Source organism: Macrobrachium rosenbergii, chromosome 12, assembly GCF_040412425.1.
Source record: "Macrobrachium rosenbergii isolate ZJJX-2024 chromosome 12, ASM4041242v1, whole genome shotgun sequence".
Lineage (NCBI taxonomy): Eukaryota > Metazoa > Arthropoda > Malacostraca > Decapoda > Palaemonidae > Macrobrachium > Macrobrachium rosenbergii.
Window position 1 is genome coordinate 71,822,820 of NC_089752.1, and position 22,970 is coordinate 71,845,789.

General features: G+C 35.9%; 1 protein-coding gene across 5 annotated transcripts in view; it reads right to left on the reverse strand.

The window, feature by feature from the left end:
• LOC136843731 (protein argonaute-2-like) overlaps window positions 1–22,970 on the reverse strand; it is a 645,860-nt gene that overhangs the window by 114,065 nt on the left and 508,825 nt on the right. For all 5 annotated transcript variants that reach the window (XM_067112367.1, XM_067112365.1, XM_067112370.1 and 2 more), the window contains one exon: window positions 3,132–3,249. In XM_067112367.1, the coding sequence (XP_066968468.1) occupies window positions 3,132–3,249 (118 nt within the window). The remainder of the gene's footprint in view (window positions 1–3,131; window positions 3,250–22,970) is intronic.

Sequence of the window (22,970 nt, forward strand, 5' to 3'; positions counted from 1 at the left end):
ATGCAAGATTAAAAGTCATGCCCTTTACATTAGATGTTGCACAGAGAATCTTAACAAAATCAGCAGCAATAGTTATCCAGAAGCTCAAAACAGAAGGCATTCAACTGGAAGCCTACTGAGATGATTGGCTAATTGGGGATCTAACAAAGAAGAGTATGAAACCTAAGAGTGGTAGTCAGAAGACTTTAGTCAAAGGCTTTCCTATTAAACTAGAACAAGTCCCACCTCATATCCAATAGGCATTTGTGTGGTTGGGTCTTTGTTGATATATCATTTGTGGTCGGTTGTCTTCCTAGCCAAGCTCAAGTCCAAGGAAGGAAGGATCTACAAAGGTTCCTTACCCATCCTGAGGTTTTTCCATGAAGTAAGGTAATTGGGACCTGGAAGGGAACTCTGTACAACAGGTCGACCTGATTCCTCATTCCGTGCGGCAGTAATACACAGGTTGGGGAGGCAATTGGGAGGACTGTCAGGTGGCAGGATGATGGTCATCTGCTTTAGGGAGGTACCACATCAGTTTCCTGGGGCCTATGATGGCTGCCTTCCTGTCTTCAGAAAAATTGGAACCACATTTTGTTTGCCCTAGACAATATAAGTGATGGCTTTTATCAAGAGGTCAGGTTCTTGCTAGGTCCATCTTAGTGCAGTCATGCTGTCTATCCTACACCTGACTCAGGCAAAAAGCAGCACTTGTAAGAAATCGACCTAATGGGGTTGCTCAATGCCATAAAAGACTCCGAGGTAGACAGCAGCCTCAATTGAGTGGATGCTTAACAAACCATCCTTTCAAATAATTGTTAATGGGCTTTCGCAGGTGGACGTGAACCTGTTTGCCATGAGCGAAAACCATTCACTTGCAGTGTGCGTGTCTCCAAACCTGGACAGCCAGGCAACAACGAGATACATTTCTACAATAACAAGAGATACATTTCTACAAGACTGGAACAAATGGAGGACATTCTAACTTTTTCCACCATTGTCCCAGACTTTCAAGGTTTTGAACAAACTGCTAACTTTCCACAGAACCACCTATCCAGTGCCCTAAAATTGGCCAGAGTCATTGGTTCCTACTGCTTCCATGACGGGCATGAAAATCAATCCTAATACTGTCCACTGGTCTATCCTACACAAAAGGAAAAGCTGTATACACATCCTCTGAACCGTAGGCCTTATGTGGATTTTTAAAAATCTAGTCTACTGTGAAAATTATTCACCTAACAATGCTAGGTACCTCATGCAAAAACTAGAGACTTCTTCCATCCAGCAATACCAGTCAATATGGAAAGTGTGCTTGGATTCCCTCCAAACAGAGCTGGCTGACCCCTGGTTGAAAGTTTTACATTGCCTAACCTACCTTTTTGAGGACACACCGCCTTGCTGATATTACAATTATGTCATAAAAGGCTGCAATATCAAAGCCCTTCTTAATGGGGGTGTCACTGATTCAAATATATAAGTTTTTAACTCCCTTCTCTGGTCTTTGGCATTGCAAACACTGGCTCCTGCAAAGCTTCCCAATGCAAAGTCCATGAATAAGTTAATTTGACCCCTATCATCTAAATTCAACTCAGTGCTCCAAATGGCAGTCATTTTGACCATCTTAGCATCCCAGCTCTCTTCACCCACACACTTAGTCATCACTGCTGTGTCCTGCATTGTCATTTCTAGCCAAGAATGAAGACCCTTTGAAGAAGAAATCCCTGATTCTTCTATGGGAGCTAAGAATTACGGATAAGACATCGTGCCAAGTCCAAGCACTCCAGGTTTACCTAGATGTCGCAGCAATCATCCCAGATGGTTCTTGTTTCTTACACCATATCACAAACAAGCCCACTCTCTCTGCATGAGCTAACAATTGTCTTAGTGGCCCTAATTACTAGAGCAGAGCCCACCCCTGGCTACTGTTGAATACATTTCTGCATAAAAGTATTTGAGTTTACAGGGTAGTCATCACAGGCAGTGTTCTTTGAACAATGCTATCAAGACACCCACAACTTCAGGTACACTGCATGTTGGTAGGTGGTATGGTAAGTCCTGGTCTCCACAGGTGCCTTGGTAGAAAACAGAGCCTTCTTGACTGCATGGTAATTCTTAGATATTGCTGGAGAGGGGTGCAATGATGCTATATTCCAACCTGACATAATATGGTAAGTCACTTTCAACCCACTCTGAATAACACATACATAGGTTCTTGTTTTTTCCTATCCTTTACTGTTGAACACTAATGGGTACCCTGAATAAAAGAAGGTAGGTAAAACCTTAAGTGACTTTACCTTGGACCATTTTTTGCATAGGTCAGAATTTTTAATCAGGAGCTAGGTCTATTGGTCACCTGTTAATCTCTTTTCTGTGCTCCTTTGAAGACAAACAGGATTCACTATCAAAAAACAGGTTTTGACAAAGGAAAAATCTATTTTTGGTTGCTGCTTTGAGTCCTCAAACCCACCCACTTTCCCTGATAAAAAGGCATGGGACTTTGCGGTAATTATTTGTTTCTCAGACTTATTGAGTAATGTGCATCTTAGCCAGTTTGTGTGCTGTTGCAACAACCATGTGAGAAGGGTGAAGGAAAACTGGGTAATCACTTGAGTTCTTTTATAATCTATCACTGGTATCAAAGTCGCTTCTCTGGCCAAGAAAATCGCTTCTCTGGCCAAGACCAACAATGAGAAAATTCTTTGATATTGGGTGGTCTGTCTCATGGAGCCCTGGGAACCCATAAGAGTAACTCATTTTGAGGATTCACAGCAGCTGCCAAAAATAGGTTTCTCCTTTGTTAAAATCCTTATGTACATACATAAGTAGCACTTCAACTTTGCAGTTTTTTGGGGGTGTGGCTTTCTGATATGAGACAAAGTCTGTTAAGTAAGAAACAAGCTAAATTATGGGTACTGGGTTTGAGACGAAACAAATTATTAACAAAAAAATGTACATTGTCCTGATTACATGATTAATGAGATGGTAATTAGTATGTGGTGTTCATATGCTGATATTCAGGAATTAATGTATATACAGTTTAAAGAACATATAGGATGCCCAACCAAATGTAGATGTAAAAGTCATGTAACAACATTTGTGGTGAGGATTATTGTACAGGGAACTTTTAATTTTATAAGAAAAATTCAAAATACCTGATGTGAACATAAATAGAAGTCTCTTTCTGTAGGATGTGTAATACCATTATCAACTGTAGTTCCTGGAGGAATATTCTTGGACCTTCCAACTCCATCCCTCTCCTGACAAAACAACCTGTGAAGAAAAAGTAAAGTAACCACGACCAGGATTAATTGATTAATTGTGGGTTATCTGGTGTCACAACTACCAGGGTCACTGACGCCGAATACTAAATGTGATCTTTTCACTGTTATAGTATGTTATACAAAATTAAAAATAAAATTCTGCTAAACAGAACTACATACAAATTTTATTAAAAAGAAAAAACAAAAAAGAAAACTATAACTAAAATAAATAAATAAATAAATATATAAAATTCTGCTAAAAAGAACTATTAATAAATTTGATCCGATAAAAACAGTATAACTTAAGAAAAGAACAAAATATACTAAGACAGCACAGCTGTCAAATATATTTGAGAAGACCACCTTCTTTGATAAAAGAGATAACGTTATTAATATATATACTTTCTCCCAACAGTTTTTCCATGCTATAATTACCACCTACTTCACTGTTACCATGATCAGATCAGGACTTTGGTCAATCATACACACCATCTGAGCTGTCTTTCACCACTTACATAAAGGATGACACCTTCATCTGCTTGGGAGCTTTTCTTTCCTATCAGTGTCTAAGCCTGTGTATGTGCATATGTGCACATATGCATCACACTGAGGTAAACTTCAATATGCACTTGCTGTGCATTTGCATTTGCTCTTTCTCTGCGTTATTCTTTATTACTGCATACAGGGCATGGGATATGAAAATATACAGATACTTACTCATCCAAAACACATCACAAGTCAACTTAGAGACATCATATATCACTGGTTGAAAACTTGGGTAGATAGGTAATGCAATATACTTTCCGATATACATCACTATATGCATCATATTTTACTAAAGGACATTAACTTGTAATAATATAATCATGCACAATGAGAGAGAGAGAGAGAGAGAGAGAGAGAGAGAGAGAGAGAGAGAGAGAGAGAGAGAGAGAGAGAGAGAGAGAGAGAGAGAGAGAGAGAGAGAGAGAGAGAGAGAGAGAGAGAGAGAGAGAGAGAGAGAGAGAGAGAGAGAGACAACTGAGGTACTGCATACATTAAAGGCTATAACATACAAACTCCCTCTCTTTTTTATTTTTATCCTACTCTAATTTTACTGTATTTTCTCAATTTTTAACATTTTTGTATGTCATAATTTTACCGCATAAATGAAAAAAATAACCCAAAGGACATAGAACTGCATGCAATGAAATATATCAAGCAGAGAGAGAAATACTTTTAATACTTATGTTTTTAGGAAGATGATGTTTACTGGTTTAGGATGTAATTTCTACAGCTCCCGTTTTTACAATTTTAAACAATTCTATTTTTATTTTCCTTCACAAGGCATTTTTCATTACTTCGAACTGGCAAGCCTTTCATAGGAAATTAATCTTCTCTCAGAATATTTCATGAATAACTGCTTTCTGCAAACCTTATTTTTTAGACAAATTCGAATTTTTCTTAAACAATATTATTCACTGATATCACAAAACCTCCAACAGTACCTAAATAACACTTTTACACCAAATTTCCCTTCTTACATGATGACTCTTTTAGAAAGTGGTTTTTGCAAATTATCCACAATCATTATGGTGCTATTAATTTAAAATTAATTCCAAAAAATCCTTTAACAATTGGTTAATTTTTTAACTACAAGGATTGATTAAGCCCTTTTTTATCTTCTAACATGGTGTATATAAGTCTACTTGCCATATCTTCTAATGTGGTGTATATAAGTATACTTGCCATAAGTGTAACTCTGGGACATATGTCGGATCCATGAGGAAGTTACTGAGGGTCAGAATCAACTCCCATTGGGGAATAAGCTTTTGTACTGGTTGTAGGCTCTCCAATCCAGAACATTCTAATGTCAGAGCTCATTCCAAATTTGTAAAATTTCTATTGAAAGAAATGATTTCAGCATAATACGGCGAACAGCAAATCCTCACGAACTGCCTATACTCGAGTCACTGTTTATCAAAGAACTAGTACCCCCGTTAAATACCCAAACCTCCTCTACTTAACTTTAACTGAGTTCACTCTAATGCATTCAGTCTTTTGCTCTCTCCACCTAAGGTTGGTTAAGGGTCTTTTGTTTTGTTGAGTTTTTTAACTGTACTGTATTTGTTTCATTTTTCTCATGATTTTTAAACATTTTACAGTAACTTACCGAGTAATTTATTAATATTCAACAGATCCCAGATGATGTAATAGAGAAATTATTTTGAAACATTGGAAATTAAGAAATATGTTGGAGTTAACTGGTTTCCCTGGTCCACTCTCACACTGATGTGTCTTGCTGGCCGTCGCCTACCCTTGTTTTTTATATATATAAGTAATATATATTATATATTTTGTAAAGATGTCAGACGTCTCTTCATTTTGCATCAATCACGTTCATGCATCACACTTACAGGCAGTCGCTGGTCATCGGCAGCCTCGGTTACTGGCGATCTGGTTTTACGGCGCTTGTCTAGCGATGACGATAACCAGATTTTCGTCGCTGATAACTGGTTATTGGCGCTGATAACCAGTTATTGGTGCTGATCGCCTCTTATCGGTGGTGCTGATCACCGGTTATTGGCGCCGCTAACCGGGGATCAGTGCTATTATCGCTGATTTTCGGTTAGCGGCGATTTTCGGTTGTCGTCACGCCGTCGGGAACAGAACCCCGCCAATAACCGGGGACTGCCTGTATTAACATGTCAAGAACCTCATGTAAATATTCATGTGTAGAGTTTCCTGGCCTTCCCGCCGATATATATTTTATCATTGTATGTATATTATGTCTCTTAAAACTGCCATTTGTTTGACTGTCAACAAACACCAATTGCTCAGAGTGTGGGTCATGGCAAAAGGAGGTTGGGAACTATGTTTCTATCCGCACTCTATGTATATCTGAGCCCAGGTAAATAAATCAGTTAATACCCAGTTCAACTTTTTTGACCTCGCAATATATGTCTATATATATATGGTAAACCCCTGTATTCACGGACTCACATATTCGCGGTTTTCTCTGGAATGTATCTACCCATTATTCGTGGAAAGTTCGCCCATTTGCAGTATTTTTGACTGAAAATTATTCAATAATTACTGTATTTTCATATTTTCATGACCAAATTCACTTTTTGTGATAATACTATTAAAATACTTAGGTACAAGCATTTTTAGAGTTTTTTTGTGTTTAAACTGTCAAAATAGGCAGTTCTAAGTGTTTTTAGAGGGGTTTTGAGTATTCGCAGATTTTAGCTATTTGCGGGGGGGGGTTACACATCCCCTGCAAATACGGGGACTTACTGTGTATATATACATATATATCTATATATATAGGTATATGTAAATATACTGCATATATATATATATATATATATATATATATATATATATATATATATATATATATATATATATATAATATATATATATATATATATATATATATATACATATATATATATATATACATACATATATACATATATATATATATATATATATATATATATATATATATATATATATATATATATATATATATATATATATATATATACATATATACATATATATATATATATATATATATATATATATATATATATATATATATATATATATATATACATATATATATATATATATATATATATATATATATATATATATATATATAATATATATATATATATATATAATATAAATGACTGGAAACTACTATCAAGGCTACATTTCATAAACAAAAAGTTAGGCTAACCTGATTTACCCTTTCAGCAATCTTAAATTATAAATTGTTAGAAAAGTCACTGACTTGTGAATTTTAATAACAAAATTGTCTAATATTATTCCATTAATAAGTACACTATTATTTTATTATTAACAACAAGTTTAACCAGACCACTGAGCTGACTATCAGCTCTCATAGGACTGGCCCGAAGGATTTGGATGAAATGACAGGCCTAGGCTAGAAACCGAGCACTGGGACCAAATAGGTCACTTGGTAGTGATGAATGAATGTAAATGAAATTAAAAGCTGCACAATGGCATACGATCTCATACTGGAACACACACATACAATAAATACATTTATACTTATGTTTCCATATATACTCACCAAAAAGGTATATTAAAATTCAAAATTAAGTAAAATTTTAAAATTTAGTAATTTTGAAGTTCATCAGTCTAAAGGTATTCATATTTCTATTATTTACTTTTTATATTTCATCACTTAAATCGCAGCTCTTCATGATCATTAAAATGGGTATTACTGAAAATGTTGATTTCAACAAAATTTCTTTTATTGATCTATTTCCAAAATTTGATAATCGCTGCAGGTTATATTTTGGACATTCACACAGTACATGCTTAACTATTATCAACACTTCGCAATCTGGGCATTTGGGAGGAAGGCCACATGGACTGTTCATTAAGTGTCAGAACTACGTGTATGTGTCTGTCTCTCTCTCTCGGATAAGATGAACATTTTCCAACACTGGATTTTATCTGTTTTAATTGATCATTTTCAGGTTCTTCATTCCATATATTTTGCCACTTACAATCATTGTTTTTATATATAACTTATATAGTCACTAATAGGGATGTTTACATTTGCTCTTATGTGGACTGCTTCTTTAGCCGCTTTATCAGCCTCTTCATTTCCTTTAATCCCTACATGGGCAGGGATCCAACATATTTCAATATTTTTTCCATTACTATACAACTTATAGAGTGATAACTTAATTTGCTGGACAATATTGTTTTTTTGATTACAGGTTTGAATGGCTTCTACAGTGCTTCTGGAGTCGCTATAAATCACAAAATTATTACACAAGGTTTCTTTGTTTTTAATGGCTGATGCTATTGCACATAACTCAGCTGTAAATACTGAGGCGTTATTTGGTAGAGAGAACCGTTATGTCTTGTCTTCAGATATTGCAGCATGTCCCACTCCATACTGTGACTTAGATCCGTCGGTGTACATTGCGTATTGTGGACCTTTTTGGTTTATATGTTCTACTGTATGTTGTCTATGGTGTTCTGGGTTATATGAACAACTTTTTGATAAATATTTCCAGTGTGTACAAATTCTCATTTTATTCATTGTCCAAGGAGGAGTTAATTTTATTATTAGAGATAACTGTATATTTATACTTAGTGACTCAAAAAATCTTCTAGTTGTAATTGGGAAAGGCAGTGGATGATTGTTTACACACACATCTGTTATCCCGAAAAAATTTTTTTGGTTGAAAATCATTTGTCTGAATTCTCAGAGCACTCTTCATTGTTACTAGCTCTCTCTCTCTCTCTCTCTCTCTCTCTCTCTCTCTCTCTCTCGAGAGAGAGAGAGAGAGAGAGAGAGAGAGAGAGAGAGAGAGAGAGAGAGAGAGAGAAAGGTAGTTCACCACATTCAACTTGTAAAGATGACTCTGGTGATAGAAAGGCTCCTGAACATATTCTAAGGCCTTCATTATGAACTGGGTCTAACATTTTCAGCATTGCAACTGATGCCAAGCCATACATTTCACTTCCATAATCGATGATAGACAGCACTGTTGCTTTATACATTACGGTAAGGGTATGTCTATCGGCTCCCAAGTAGTGTTCGATAGTTTTTTAATTAGGTTTAATGCACTTTTACATTTTGATTTCATGAGTGTTATGTGGGCTTTCCAGTTCAAGTGAGTATCAAATACTAATCCCAAAAATTTTGCTGTTTGGCCAATTTGTATGGAATGATTTCCAATTTTTAAATCTATTTCTTCGCCTTTTTTCAACTTTTTATTTTTATAAAACATTACTGCTTTAGTTTTTTGTATAGAATATTTAAAGCCTACAGATGAGGCCCATTCATCTATATTTATTATACTTTCATTAATGATTCACTTCGCATGTTTTTTGCGCGATGCTGAATAATATATGGCAAAATCATCCATATACAAGTTACTGTTAATTCTGATTGGTAGACTATTACTAATATCATTTATTGCTAAAGTATACAGTGTGCCAATAAGGATGCTTCCTTGTGGAACACCATTTTCAAGTGGAAATGTACTTGGCAATATATCATAAATGTCCATAGATGCTGTTTTTATGTAACGTTTTTAGTATTGCATATCTCCACGTAGTATCATATGCCTTTTCAACGTAAAAAAAAGACAGCTATAGTAATTTGTTTTCGTTCAAATCCTCTTTGTATGTGGTCCTCCAAGTTAGACAGAGAATCCAGTGTAGATCTGTTACATTGTGACCCAAATTGACTGGGAGTCAAAATTTTTTCTCGAATGTGCCATGTTGGTCGAGCATTTACCATTTTCTCTAGTAATTTGCATAAACGACTTGTTAAAGAAATTGGTCTGTAATTGTTTACATTATTGGGATCTTTTCCAGGGTTAAGGATAGGAATGATGATAGCTTTACGTCATTCATTAGGAAATAAATTTCGAAGCCATAAGTAATTATAAAACTAATATATATGACTGACAAAGGTGCTAAAGGCACATCATTTCAAAACAAATACTGTCACCTTCAGGGGTAGATTTATTGCTGTTCAACAGAGTAAATTCTAGCTCTTCCATATTAAATTTTCTATTATAATATATATCTTCTATTGTTTTAAAATTTATTGTTATTAATTCTATTTTTCTTTGTGTGGAAATGCTCATCTAAATTTTTGTCACTACTTACTTTTGCTATTTTCTCCTATTACATTAATTATTTCTTTTGATCTAGTACTCTTTTCCCATCTTTTGTTATGGCATGTCTAGGAGGTTTAACATGGGTGCCATTTATTTTCCTGAATTTTTCCCATATTTTTTGTATGGGAGTATTATTAGAGAGATCTGATGCATATTTCCTCCATGAAATTTTTCTTCCTTGAATTACTTCTTTGAATTTTGCAGATATTTTGTTATATAGAGGTTTTAATGTATCAATTTCTAATAATTATATAGTAAGTTTTTGTAAATTTTCTTCTAATATCGGTGGTTTTATTTTACTGAACTTTCCGTTCAAATTATCTAATCGTCTTCCAGTTTTGTTTTATTTTTATTAATTCTGTTAGTTTTTCAGAACACAATGGGACTTTGTGTTTTGTTGGATGGGCTTTTGATTTTGGTATTGCTTTATCACCAGCATTTTTAATGAAATTAACAAGGAATTTAATAGTTTCATTACGGTCTTTTAAATATTCAAATGGTGGGATATTTCCAGTGTGGAATTCATATTGCTACCAATCTGCTTTATAAATGTTATACTGAGGGACATGCTTGGCATGATTATTTTGTAATAATGAAATTAATATTGGGAAATGATCACTTGTGTTCAAGTCATCAACTGTATTCCAATCCAATCTGTCGACTATGTTTGCTGTTACACAGAGTTAAGTCGACTGAGGAAAATGTTCCATGTGTTTTAGAAAAATATGAGCTGACTTCGTTATTACTTATACAGCACGTCACATGAATCTATAAATTCTTCAATTCTACTTCCTGCTCTACTTGAGTCTGTACAGTTACAATCCTACATCAGGTTGTGAACATTAAAATCACCTACTATTAATGTAGGTTCCTTGGCATTATTAAGTAATTCTTTAAGTTTGTCAATGTCGTAATTTTTATTCGGTTGGTTGTATAAATTATAAGTTACATAATTATCACTTCTTATTCGAATTTTAATACCTGACATTTGCAAGTCAGTAATGTTAACAGGTACTTGGTTGTAAAATACTTTATGTACATATATGGCTGTACCTGAATTTCCTTCTTCCTCTCGTGATGTTGATGCTAATCTCTTAGCACCAACATCAATTCTCCTTTGACATAATCATTGTTATCTATGGTATGGTTCTCTTTCACTTCGTCAGTGTTTTCAACATCTGCCTTCATAAGTTTTACTATCATTTTGGGAGATAAAGGTATATTCTTAGCTTGTTTTTGTTCCTTTTTCATCTCCTTTATCTTTGGTTTAACCTATGTTTCTCTAATAATAATAACTGGTTTCTTCGTTTTGGGGGGAGGGGGTGTTCTCTACGAAGGCCTTTTTTATCTTTAATTCCCAGTCCATTACGACCCTCCTCTGTTACTTCTGTAGTAGCATCCTCCTGTGTTTCTATTTGCATTAATATTTCAAATGAATTGGATAAAATATTATCCATCTCATTTGTACCTGTTTATTATTTAACATTTTAGTTTTTATTACTTCTAAATTAATCATTTCTTGAGGTTTACTTTTCTGTGCTTTGTTACTTCTATCTATTTGCATTTTTGTTTCATTATTTACTTGTTATTGAAGGATATGTATGTTTCTTAAACAGATCCTGAATTCCTCTCACTTTTTATTCCAACTTAGCCTCTTTTATAGACATCCCCATTCTTTCTTGTAGTAGTTTTAATTCTGTATTGTATATATAATACATGCATTCTTTGGATCTTGCATGATGGTTCTGCCCAGAGTTTACACACTTAGGTTCACTGCACTTCCATTGTGTGGTATGTTCAATAGATCCACAATAAGTGCATACCGGTTCGAACATTATGACAATTTTTCTTTGAGTGCCTATACTTACTGCAATTCTGACACTGCAGTGGATTTGGGACAGGGTCTTAACTCTCTATTTTGGCCTAAAATTTTTATTTTTTGAGGTAGATCTTCACCCTCAAATTTTGTTTTTGCTAATTTTAACATTTGTTTACTGCTATTTTTACTTGGTACAACCTATACCTCACAATCTTGGCCCTTGGGTTATCTTTTTTTGAGTCTAATAGCATTTTTTGGTCAACTGGTTTGTTGTTGTTTTCAGGTGCTGTTCATAGTATCATGTTTTTTCACTTTTAAGTTAATACTGTCTATATTTTTCAAAGACAAATAGTCTTCAGACTGACTTTTTGTTGTGGCTTCTATAAGCCAAGTTTCCTCCTTTATTTGTCTGAATGACATATCTGTTGTTTAAAGATGAAATATTTTGGTCAGCTTCTACAGTTAGAAACCTTGACCAATTTCAACTCCCAAAGAGGGACTTGAAGTGAGCCAAGGTTGGGTCATGTCGGTATTTAATCTATTTGGGAGTTTTATAAGGTAATAAAGTTTCAATACCAGTCTGATTCTGATTATTTGGATTATCCAGAGAATTGTCCATTTCCATGCTATAAGATTTGCTCTGTACTAGAGCAGCGGTTGTCATCTGAGCCGGAACAATATCAGCAAAGGGTCCAGGGGTACTTGAATTTTTAAAATTACTCGGCATAAAGATTAAAGTATAAAAGAAAATCAAATAAACCTGAAAACCTTAAAAGGATATCATCAGCCTTTCATGGAGTTTATTCTTCTACCAATGGCACTAGTGAGAACCGACTCCAAAATGTCCGCTCCCTACCCTACCTGACAGGGGATGGCACAACACAATTAGAGTGGCCCAAGTGTCAGCAAAACCCGCTTGCTAGGACTGACAATATTACTAGAATACAATCATCCCCACCCTAATCATGTTATGGGCAAAACAGATAGAATACTGAGAGTCCTATCCCCAGAACCAGAACCCCCTTGGAATCTGTGGTCCAGCCATAAAGAATAGTTCCACCTGATATTTCAAAGGTTCGGACATTATCCGGCAGTTGATGGTCCTACCTACCACAGTTCCCACTATTTAGCTTCGGATAAAAACCCAACCCCAGTTATGATATCTTTTCCTATTTATCAGGTCCGATAACTTTTAGCAAAAGCAGAAAAATCCACAAAAATTAAAGGATTCAAGAGAGCCCTCACCACATCAAGGTGGTATTAATAAATATAGCACGGCAACTACAGCATAGCCTAGCAATCTAATCCTAACTTCTCACCTTGCAGGAGACCTACTGGTTACCAGTTTTAACAAATATGGGCCTACCTGTTAATATTTTATGGAATTAAAACTTTTCACTGAGTCTTAACATTATGTACATGCTTAACTCTAAAGTTGCTGTTATGAACGAATTTGGTGGAGGAAACATTGGGATTACATGACATCTGTGACAGACCAGAGTGCCAAGAGGAAGACAGTCGACATAAACGCTGTTGTCACATCTGTACGAGTAGGATGAAAGAAAACCCTAGGTAGTCACTGTGGAAAGGAGATACAGGCAGTCCCCGGTTATCTGCGGCCTCAGTTATCAGCAATCCGGTTTTACGGGGCTTGTCTAGCGACAACAATAACCGGATTTTCCACACCGATTCCCAGTTTTCTGTGCCAATCTCCGGTTATCGGCGCTGATCCTTGGTTATCGGCAGCGCTGATGCCCGGTTATCGGCGCCGATAACCGGCGCTATTATCGCCGATTTTCGGTTATCGTCTGCTCTCGGGAACGGAACCCAGCCGATAACTGGGGACTGCCTGTAGGCCTCTTGTCCTGAGTCCTTTATATTCTGTCCCTGTGCCAATAAGCACTATTCTGGCCGAGACCATAAATAAGAGAATTCTTTGAGATTGATTTGTCAGTCTTATGGAGACCTGGGGGGACCATAAGTGTGTATTATTATTATTATTATTATTAAAATAGTTAGCACATCACTGACCTGATTATCAGCTCTCACAGGGCTGGCTCGAAGGATTTGTTTTTACTTATATTTTTTTCTCTATATTTTGTCAAATTACAATTTTTCAAACTTTATAATTGGATTAATTGCAAATATTGAAGCTTCTGACAAAATTTCACTGATCGATTTATTTAAAAAACTTGATAGTCGCTGCTGATTATATTTTGGAAATTAACATAGAATTCACAAGCAGGGTTGTGTGGGTTATTCATTTGATGTGACTGGCCTACTCGGAGACAGGTCAGAATTACTTATGTCTCTCTCTTTGGCATGATGAACTCCATTTTCCAATACTAAGTGTTATTTGTTTTAATTTATTACTTTTAGGTTCTTCGGTCCATATATTTTGCCTTTTTTTTTTTACAATATAGTCGACCCCTGCGTATTGGCGGCTTTACCTATTCGCATATTTTTCTGTAGACCCTATCACCAAATTATTCATGGAGAATTCGGCTATTCTAGTTTTTTCATCGAACAATATTCACTAATCACTGTATTTCCATGCCTAAATACATTTTCTATAAAAAAATGGCTTACTAATTTTCAAATAATAATATTTAATTTAGGAATACAGTATGTCCCCCGTCAAGGGGTTAGGGACCACAACCACCTGCATCACGCGAAAATCTGTGTTAAGCTGGTATCCTCTAAAAATGCTTATAACTGCCTATTTTAATAGTTCAAACACCAAATATACCTTAAGCTACCATCCTAAAACCCTTTAATACAATTTCAAAGTCATCTTACAACATTGCCATTAAAAATATATGGATTACAGCTACGTGAGAAAACTAAACTCAAGTTTCACCCTACATTCAATCACAGCCATTTTCTCTCATGCACAATTGAAGGGGAAACATTGGGAATTCACTAGTAGACAAGTAGGGTAAGCACTGGGAATTCACAGTACAGTTCAATACTGCACAGTACTTGGTACTTAAATATATATATAAATAAGCATTGAAACAAATACCAAATTATAAATGCAATCAACAGTGATAAAATATTCCCTTGTGTGTACATGTTACAATGATTTATTAATTTTCAAATATTAATATTAAAATGTAAGCACAGCAAAATGTCGATAAAATGTTATTTCACTTACAGAATCCATTTATACTGTATTACATATTATATTGATATCATCATCATCTTAATATGTACAAAAAATTATCATCCCCACATTTGTTATGTTTACATTCTGAGAATCAGCTGATTGAGACTACTACTGAAAGAATTAGGAAAATACCTTTTTAGTTGCTAAAAGAAACAAAAAGTATTTATGGAATTATTATTTTTAATTTTGTACATAAAAGTTCATGATAGGGTAATTTATATTTCAATGAGAGAGAGAGAGAGAGAGAGAGAGAGAGAGAGAGAGAGAGAGAGAGAGAGAGAGAGAGAGAGAGAGAGAGAGAGAGAGAGAGAGAGAGAGAGAGAGAGACTTATGTAAACCAGTTTTCTCCCCTCCATATGGGAGGGACCTCCTTACAGTGAACCCTCCTGGGGACTACAGCTCCCTATATTGGTTTTCTCACCTCGTACTTCTATGCTGCTCAGAAATGATATTGAAATATTAAATTTCAAAGTGATATTGAAATATTAAAATATTACTGTAAAGTGTTTTAGGATGATAGTTTAAAGTATATTTGGTATCTGAGTATTAAAATAGGCAGTTATAAGCATTTTTAGAGGGCATCTATTACAATACGCAGTTATAAGCATTTTCAGAGGGGGTGCCAGGTGTTCGCAGATTTTAACTACTTGTGGGGTGGTTGTGGTCCCTATCCCCTGTGAATATGGGGGGGTGACTGTACTTATTTCTATATGTTATATACAATCATTAATAGGGATATTTACATTTGATCTTGTTATATGGGCTGCTGCTTTGGCTGATTTATTAGCCTCTTCATTTCCTTTGATCGCTTTTTGGGAAAGGATCCAACATTTTTCTGTAGTTTTCCCATTATTATGTAACTTATGGAGTGATAACTTAATTTGTTGTATGATACAAAATACCACATCAGTTTATAAAATACATTGTTCAGATCCTTTTCTTTTTTTATTGTCTATATTTTTAATTAGTTTGAGATTTCTTTACAAGATGAAAAGTAGAATTAATTAAAAAAAAAAGATAAAGAAAATTCCTTGTTTTATGTAGGTTTTTAAGTATTTTGTCTGAATCACTAGGAAATATTTCATTTCGTTTAGATATGAACAATCTTTCCAACCATGTTATCAGAGTACATATCATCTGTATACAAAGATTTCTGTCAAGAGAATATTTTACGCAAATAAAACAGTGGGTAAGTTTAGCATAGCTAATATCAGATTACCATCTGTTTAAAGATTTTTGTTAAAGAAAGAATGTTATTTAAAGCTAGCAATTAAGATATAACTATGAAAAATATAATTTACAACTTCCTTTCTTAAACTAAATACAGCGAAATACACTGATGAATGAGGTTTGGTTAGCACATCTGCAGGACCAACGTTCCGTACACCAGTTTGGATGCATGATTACTTCTAAACCTTACGTGACAATTTTTCTTTTCAATATTATCAAAAATGTCAAATAGAACAAATATTTTTACAAATACAGTATGTAGGAGAATTCAGATATATAATAAGGAAACTGGGAATATTGTTTTTACAAATGAATGGTTTATTGGGAGTCAAATAAGACTAGAATGAATGGTAAATGGTAACATCATGTGTGAACAGAGAAAAAATATTTTTACAAATACAATATGAAGGATAATTCAGATATATATTAAGGAAACTGGGAATATTGTTTTTACAAATGAATGGTTAATGGGAGTCAAATTAGCCTAGAGTGAATGGTAACTGGTAATGTCATGTGTGAACAGAATTATTGGTGCTTTTGGGGATTTATACCAAACATCAGGATGTGAATAGCATTCACGAACTGAAACTGACTAGAGAAATCACTCTTACTGGATACTGTATACGGGATAAAAATAATTTACTGTTATTTTTCTTTAATGGTGTTTGAAAGAATATATGGACTTATCGTTAGCTGTTATTCTTTAACCCTTAAAGGATGGGTTAAATATATGTCAAGCACACCCCAAGACCAGGCAAACTTTAACGATGGCCAACAGAAAAAAAAACAAAACATCAGAGGAAAGAGGAAGATACGCAAATGTATATGGTTTTAGAAAAAAAATTCTAAACATTTTTTCATACCTTCCACAGGAATCTGAAAGTGACTATTTACAACCCTATGTGGGGCCCCTTTTACAAGACACTCATAAAAATATGTTAATTTTACCAGGCCATGCAAGTTTTTCTAATATTTTACTTTATTTTATTTTAACCAGGCCATGCAAGTTTTTCTAATATTTTACTTTATTCTATTTTGTAAAATTATAATTACAGCTCACACAATATCATAACAAACATGAACTAAAATCAGTAACAAATTCTGAGTATACTTGTTGTAAAATATTTACTGAGATGGAAAGATGCAGTAAATTTCCATGAGGTATACAGAAGATGCAGTAAATTTTCCTGAGGTATACATGTTTTTTCTAATATTTCTTTGCAAAATTACTTTTATAGCTCACATACTATCTTAAAAGATAAGAACTAAAACCAACAGCAATCCTAGGGTATATTTATGAGCAAATACATAAAAAGACATCCTGAAGCAGCAGAGAGGCAGTACATTTCCCTCTGAAATCTCAAGGCATACTGATAATGTCTCTCCCATAGTGAGCTAAATAGTTGGTCATAAATCATTTATGGCCCACTGAAATGCTACGAACATTTTTCCCGTTAAATTCATCCAAACCGAATGGTGTGTAATATAAATACTCATATAGGGATTCCCATCCATTAAGAGTTAATTATTTTCAAAAGCATTTACTGAAGTATTATTATTAGTTAATATTTTTCTACTATATGAAATTTTTTAATGTTACATTTCAACCTCTTGCTCACTATCAATATTTTCTACCACCCATTATGGATGTTATTAATATATGGAAATACATTATTTTTGTTTTTCTGTTTTACTTCATTATGGAGAGTAAAAAAATTTTTCTCTCAAAGGAGTGAATAATTCAGTCCTCAACCGTAAAGTTTCAGAATTAAGTCAAATGGACAATTCAAGGAGGCCATTCAACACTGAAATGATCAGTTGTATATTTGCATACAACTGTAAAAGATTACAGTACATTACTGATTATGAAAATCTAATACCACACAAATACGTAACAAAATCATACTGCATATTATAGGATTCCCTGCCTTTCACAGATCAGGCAATGATCATAAAGGCCTAGCCAAATATTTATAGGTTAATATTCAACATTTTTTAATTTTTTGATTATGACAAACAAATTGTAATAAATGGTTTTGTTTTTAACGCTGTATGCACTAAACACTTACGCCTACAATTTTTAAGTGCTAAAATAAAGCTATTTTCAGATTTTCAGACTGTAAAAATGGTGTAGGATGAGTTACAGGAAAATATTAACAGCACATTTCTTGAACAAATTTACAAAAGAATTATTATAATTTTAATTTCCTTTAAATGGAATGTTATTTAGCTCGGCTACCAGGATACTCACTGCCCACACAATATTCATTAGCGAGTAACTTGTTTGTTTGTTTTTTATCAAGCCAGTCTTGTGCAGGAGTGGGGTCTTGCTCTATGGCAACCCGTAACGAAGTGAAATGGTTAGTCTGTCATCACAGCACATCTTGTGCCTGGCCAACAGTTACCAGATACCTCTTGCTGAATGCTGGCATATTCCTTTTGTCAGAAACATAAAGGAAATGATGCAATATTTTGTATCTCAATGGCACAATGTTTTTTAGTTGTAACTTTGAATAACTTCTATAGTGGTTCTTGAGTCGCTAAAAATCACAAAATTACTGAATGATGTTTATTTTTATGGCTGATGCAATTGCACATAACTCTGCTGTGAATACTGAGGCCTTATCAGGAAGAGAGAATTGATATGTTCTGTCTTCCAATAAAGCTGCATATTCCACTCCGTATTGTGATTTAGATCCATCTGTGTATATTGTGTAAAGTGGACCGTTTTGGCTTATATGTTCTATTATTTGTTTTGTATGGTGTTCTGGGGTATATAAGTAACTTTTTGATAAATATTTCAAGTTGTGCAAAGTCTTACTTTATCCTTAGTCTGAGGAAGAGGTAGTTTTACTATTGAAGGTAACTGTTCATTTATATTCAGTGACTCAATCTTTTACCTCTAACTGGGAAAGGTAGTGAAATGACTTTCATAACAAAATTAAGTTTCATATTTACCAAGTAATTACATAGCTACATTTTCTAACTCAAGCAGCAGCCTTTTATTTGAAAAATCGCAGTAGCACTTCGATTCTTCAGTGTAGAAGACATGCCCGTCCACCAATGGGAGTACTGGTAATGACTGAGCCGAAAACCTCATTCTGTTTGTGCCCTTATGTCCATGAGAGGGGAGGAGGGTTGCTTCAATTCTGTATTTACTTGCTATGTATATATGAAACTTAATTTTATTATGAAAATGTAATTTTCATATAAGTAACTTGCCAAGTAGTTAACATAGCTGAATCCCACATTGAATGGGGTGGGATACGGACATATTCTATTCCAAAACATTAAGGCATGGTAATGACTTTGAAATAGAAAATTTGCTAACACTGAAACAATGCTCGCTGTTTTCTTACCTGGTAAGAGAGCCAATGCAGGTGAATACTGCCTCTGGTTGGTGCTCATCTGAACCTGAGGTGCCGTGGCGGTTGAGCCATGGGTCGCCTCTACTTAAGTGGGAGCCTTGCAGTGGAGGATAGGCCTGATCACTGGCAAAGCATACACAAGTGCCCTTGCCCTGGGTGCAATATCAGCACAAAAAAAACCCACCAGACAATGCTGTCACCTACACTAAAAACATCACAACCCATCCACTGAGACTGGTGGGTATCCCCTGGCTCCAGAAAATTCAACACCTTCCTTCAAGCCAAAGAGATAGTAAGAGAAAGAGATTCCCTATGTTTCCTCCCCCAATAACATGCCAGCCACTGATAATGGCCCCAGGGCACTGCAATTTTCAAACACCGTTTCAACTTCTGTCAAACAGTGAGATGCAAAGATCAGTTCGCACTTCCAGTACATTGACAGCAGAATGGAAGTGAGGGACATACTGTGCCTGAAAGCTAATGAGTTAGAGACTGCCGACATCATGAGCTCACTTTAAAAGTAGACCAAAATGTCCTCCTGAATCTCAGAGTGAGCCTCAGAAATGACATCTTTCACAAAGAAGGTCAATGCATTCTTAGTCAGGGGGCAAGTGGGTTCTTGACAGAGCACCAGAGGTTACTGAATGATCCTCTGATCTTCTCGGCCATGCTCAGGTAATACCTTAAAGCCCTAGCAGGACAAAGAACTCTCTCTTCTTCCTCAGAGTCAAGGATGTCCATTAAGTTTTTAATGCAGAAAGAAAGCGGCCAGGGCTTGGATGGGTCCTCATTCTTGGCTAAAAATCCGAGGGTAAAGGAGCAAACTGTGCCTCCTTGAGAAAAACTTACCCTTTTATCGATGGCTTGGATCTCACTAGTATGTTAGCAGCAGCCAGCCATGAGGAAGTGTATCTTCTGGGTAAGGTTTCTCCAAGAAGAGGAATATAGGGGTTCAAAAGTGGGACCCATCAGCCACTTCAACACTATGTCTAGGTTCCAGGAGACTGTATCTTCCTTCCTTTGCTTAGGTGTATCAAAGGACTTGAGGTCATTAAGATGTAAGTCTGACGAAAGATCCAGGCCCGTGTTTAAATACAGCTCGATACCCCTTAATGATGGAGGACGAGAGATTTCTAGATCTCTTAAGATAAAGGACGAAATCTACAATTTGGGTCACAGATGTCTCGGAGGAAATGATGCTGTGTCCAAGACACCAGTTTTGGAAATTTGCCCACTTAGCCTGGTAGACACGGCTAGAAAATTGACACCTGCATCTTGCAACAGCCTCTGCAGGACGTCTTGAAAAACCTTTTGCTCTGACCAGCTTCCGGACAGTCTGAAGCCTGTCAGAGCAAGAGGCGGACAACCCTTGGTGGTATCTCTTGAAGTGAGATTGTCCAGTAGACAAGGTTTTTGGGGGAGTCTTGGAAGTCCACCTACAACCATAGCAGGTCCTGGAACCATTCTTTCATGGGCCAGAACGGGGCTATGAGGGTCATCATAACGCCATGATGAGCCCAAGACTTGTTCAGCACTTCCCTGGCCATGTTGAAGGGTGGAAAGTACAGGTCAAAGTTCGACCAGATGGTCCAGGCCCGGAGAACAAAAGAGAGGAAGGCAATGGTTCCTTGAGGTGGCAAACAGGTCCAATGTTGGCCTGCCCCATAGTTTCCACAGATTCCGACAGACCAGGGGATCCTAGGTCCACTCAGTGGAAGGACCTGCTTTCGATGGCTCAGTTCGTCCACCAGAACATTTAGTTTGTCCTGAATAAATCAAGTGACTAGATTCACTCTATTTTGATCTGCCCACAGTAGAAGGTCTCTTGCTGTCTGGCAGAGAAAATGAGCGAGTGCCGCCTCTCTTTCGTATGTACATTAGGGCTGTGGTATTGTCTGAATGGACTACCAGTCTTGTTGTAACTAGGGTCAAGAAGCACTGAAGCCTTAAGTAAATTACTTTCAGCTCTCTGACGATGTGAAGGTTCTGTTCTTCCGGCAACTACGTCCCAGAAACTTCCCGGTCCCCCAAGAGGACTCCTCAACCTAGACCCAAGGCATCTGAATAGAAGTCTAGGTCTGGGCTCAGAGGATGAAGGGCTTTCCTTTTGAAAGTCTTCATTTGGACAGCCACCATTCAGATCTGACTTGATCTCCAGATTTATGGGAAACACATGGACATCCGGCTGCGTTTTCTTGTCCCATTTGGCCGAAGCAAAGGGCCAAAAACTAGAAGATTTACCTGGCACCGGGTGCTCTGAGAGGAGAAAAGCGTTTGGATGCTGACGTCGGGCACCTCAGAGAGTGCCCTGAAACACATACCTTAGATACTTCCTGGAGTCCGGATGTCTAAGGATGTGGAAGTATGCATCCTGGTTATACAAGGTTATCATCAAATCACCCTGGTCAATGGATGAAAGGACTGACTGGTTCACCTCCATGTAGAACGTCATCTTCTGGATGAAGAGATTGGGGGCACTTATGTTGAGGACTGGTCTCCAACCCCCGATGATTTGGGGACCACAAATAGATAGCTGTAGAAGCCCTCTGAGTTGATGTGAAAGTTAATAGGTCACAAGTATTTTATGAATTACAATACATAGTAAATGTTTGATTAACAAGTGTGGCTAAAGGCATTCTGAAGAACCTTGAGATGATTAGGTGTTGTCTGGTGCATTTCCTAATTAGTAAAGCTGTATACGTCAGGTATTCTCAAGACGTGGGAACTTCCCTGCCTTGCAACAAGACTTTATGAGTTTGCCAGAAATGTCCAGGTTCTGGTTAATTAGTTGGTAGGTGCGTTCCTTTTGGGCGGAGTCCCAGGGTGTGAAGGGATTAGTTATCACACAAATGATCGTTCGAAGACCAGCACTAAACATTATAAAAATTCTTTGGTGAAGACTCTGTGGTTTGAGACCTGTTGATTAAGACTGTGAACATTGCTATTTGGAGGTAGGAATCACATTAGATTTCCCAACTGCAGATTGTTCTTTTCATTTAACATATATCTTACTTGTGTCAAGCATTTATTACGTTGTGTGTACTTTATACGGAACATGGGAGGAATTCCCATATCTTTATTTTTATGTATTTGTTTAACCCTTAAATGCCGAGCGTCTATTTCCAAAAGTGTCTCCCGTATGCTGGCGGAGTTTGAGAGTTAGCGCCACAGCGGAAAGAAAGTTTTTTAAAAATTCACCATAAAGCAAAATATTGTGCTAGAGACTTACCGTTTGTTGCAAAATGAAGGTAAATGATTGAATATTACTAGAATGTAAGAGTTTTAGCTTACAATTGCATTTTTCGACCATTTCGGTCGAGTTAAAGTTGACCGAAGGTCGAATTTTTTCTATTTATCGTGATTTATATGAAAATATTTCAGAACTGATAAAAGCTACAACCATGAGTTATTTTTTGTTGTATTCTACATGACATTGCACACATTTTGATAGACGAAACTTTATGTAATGGC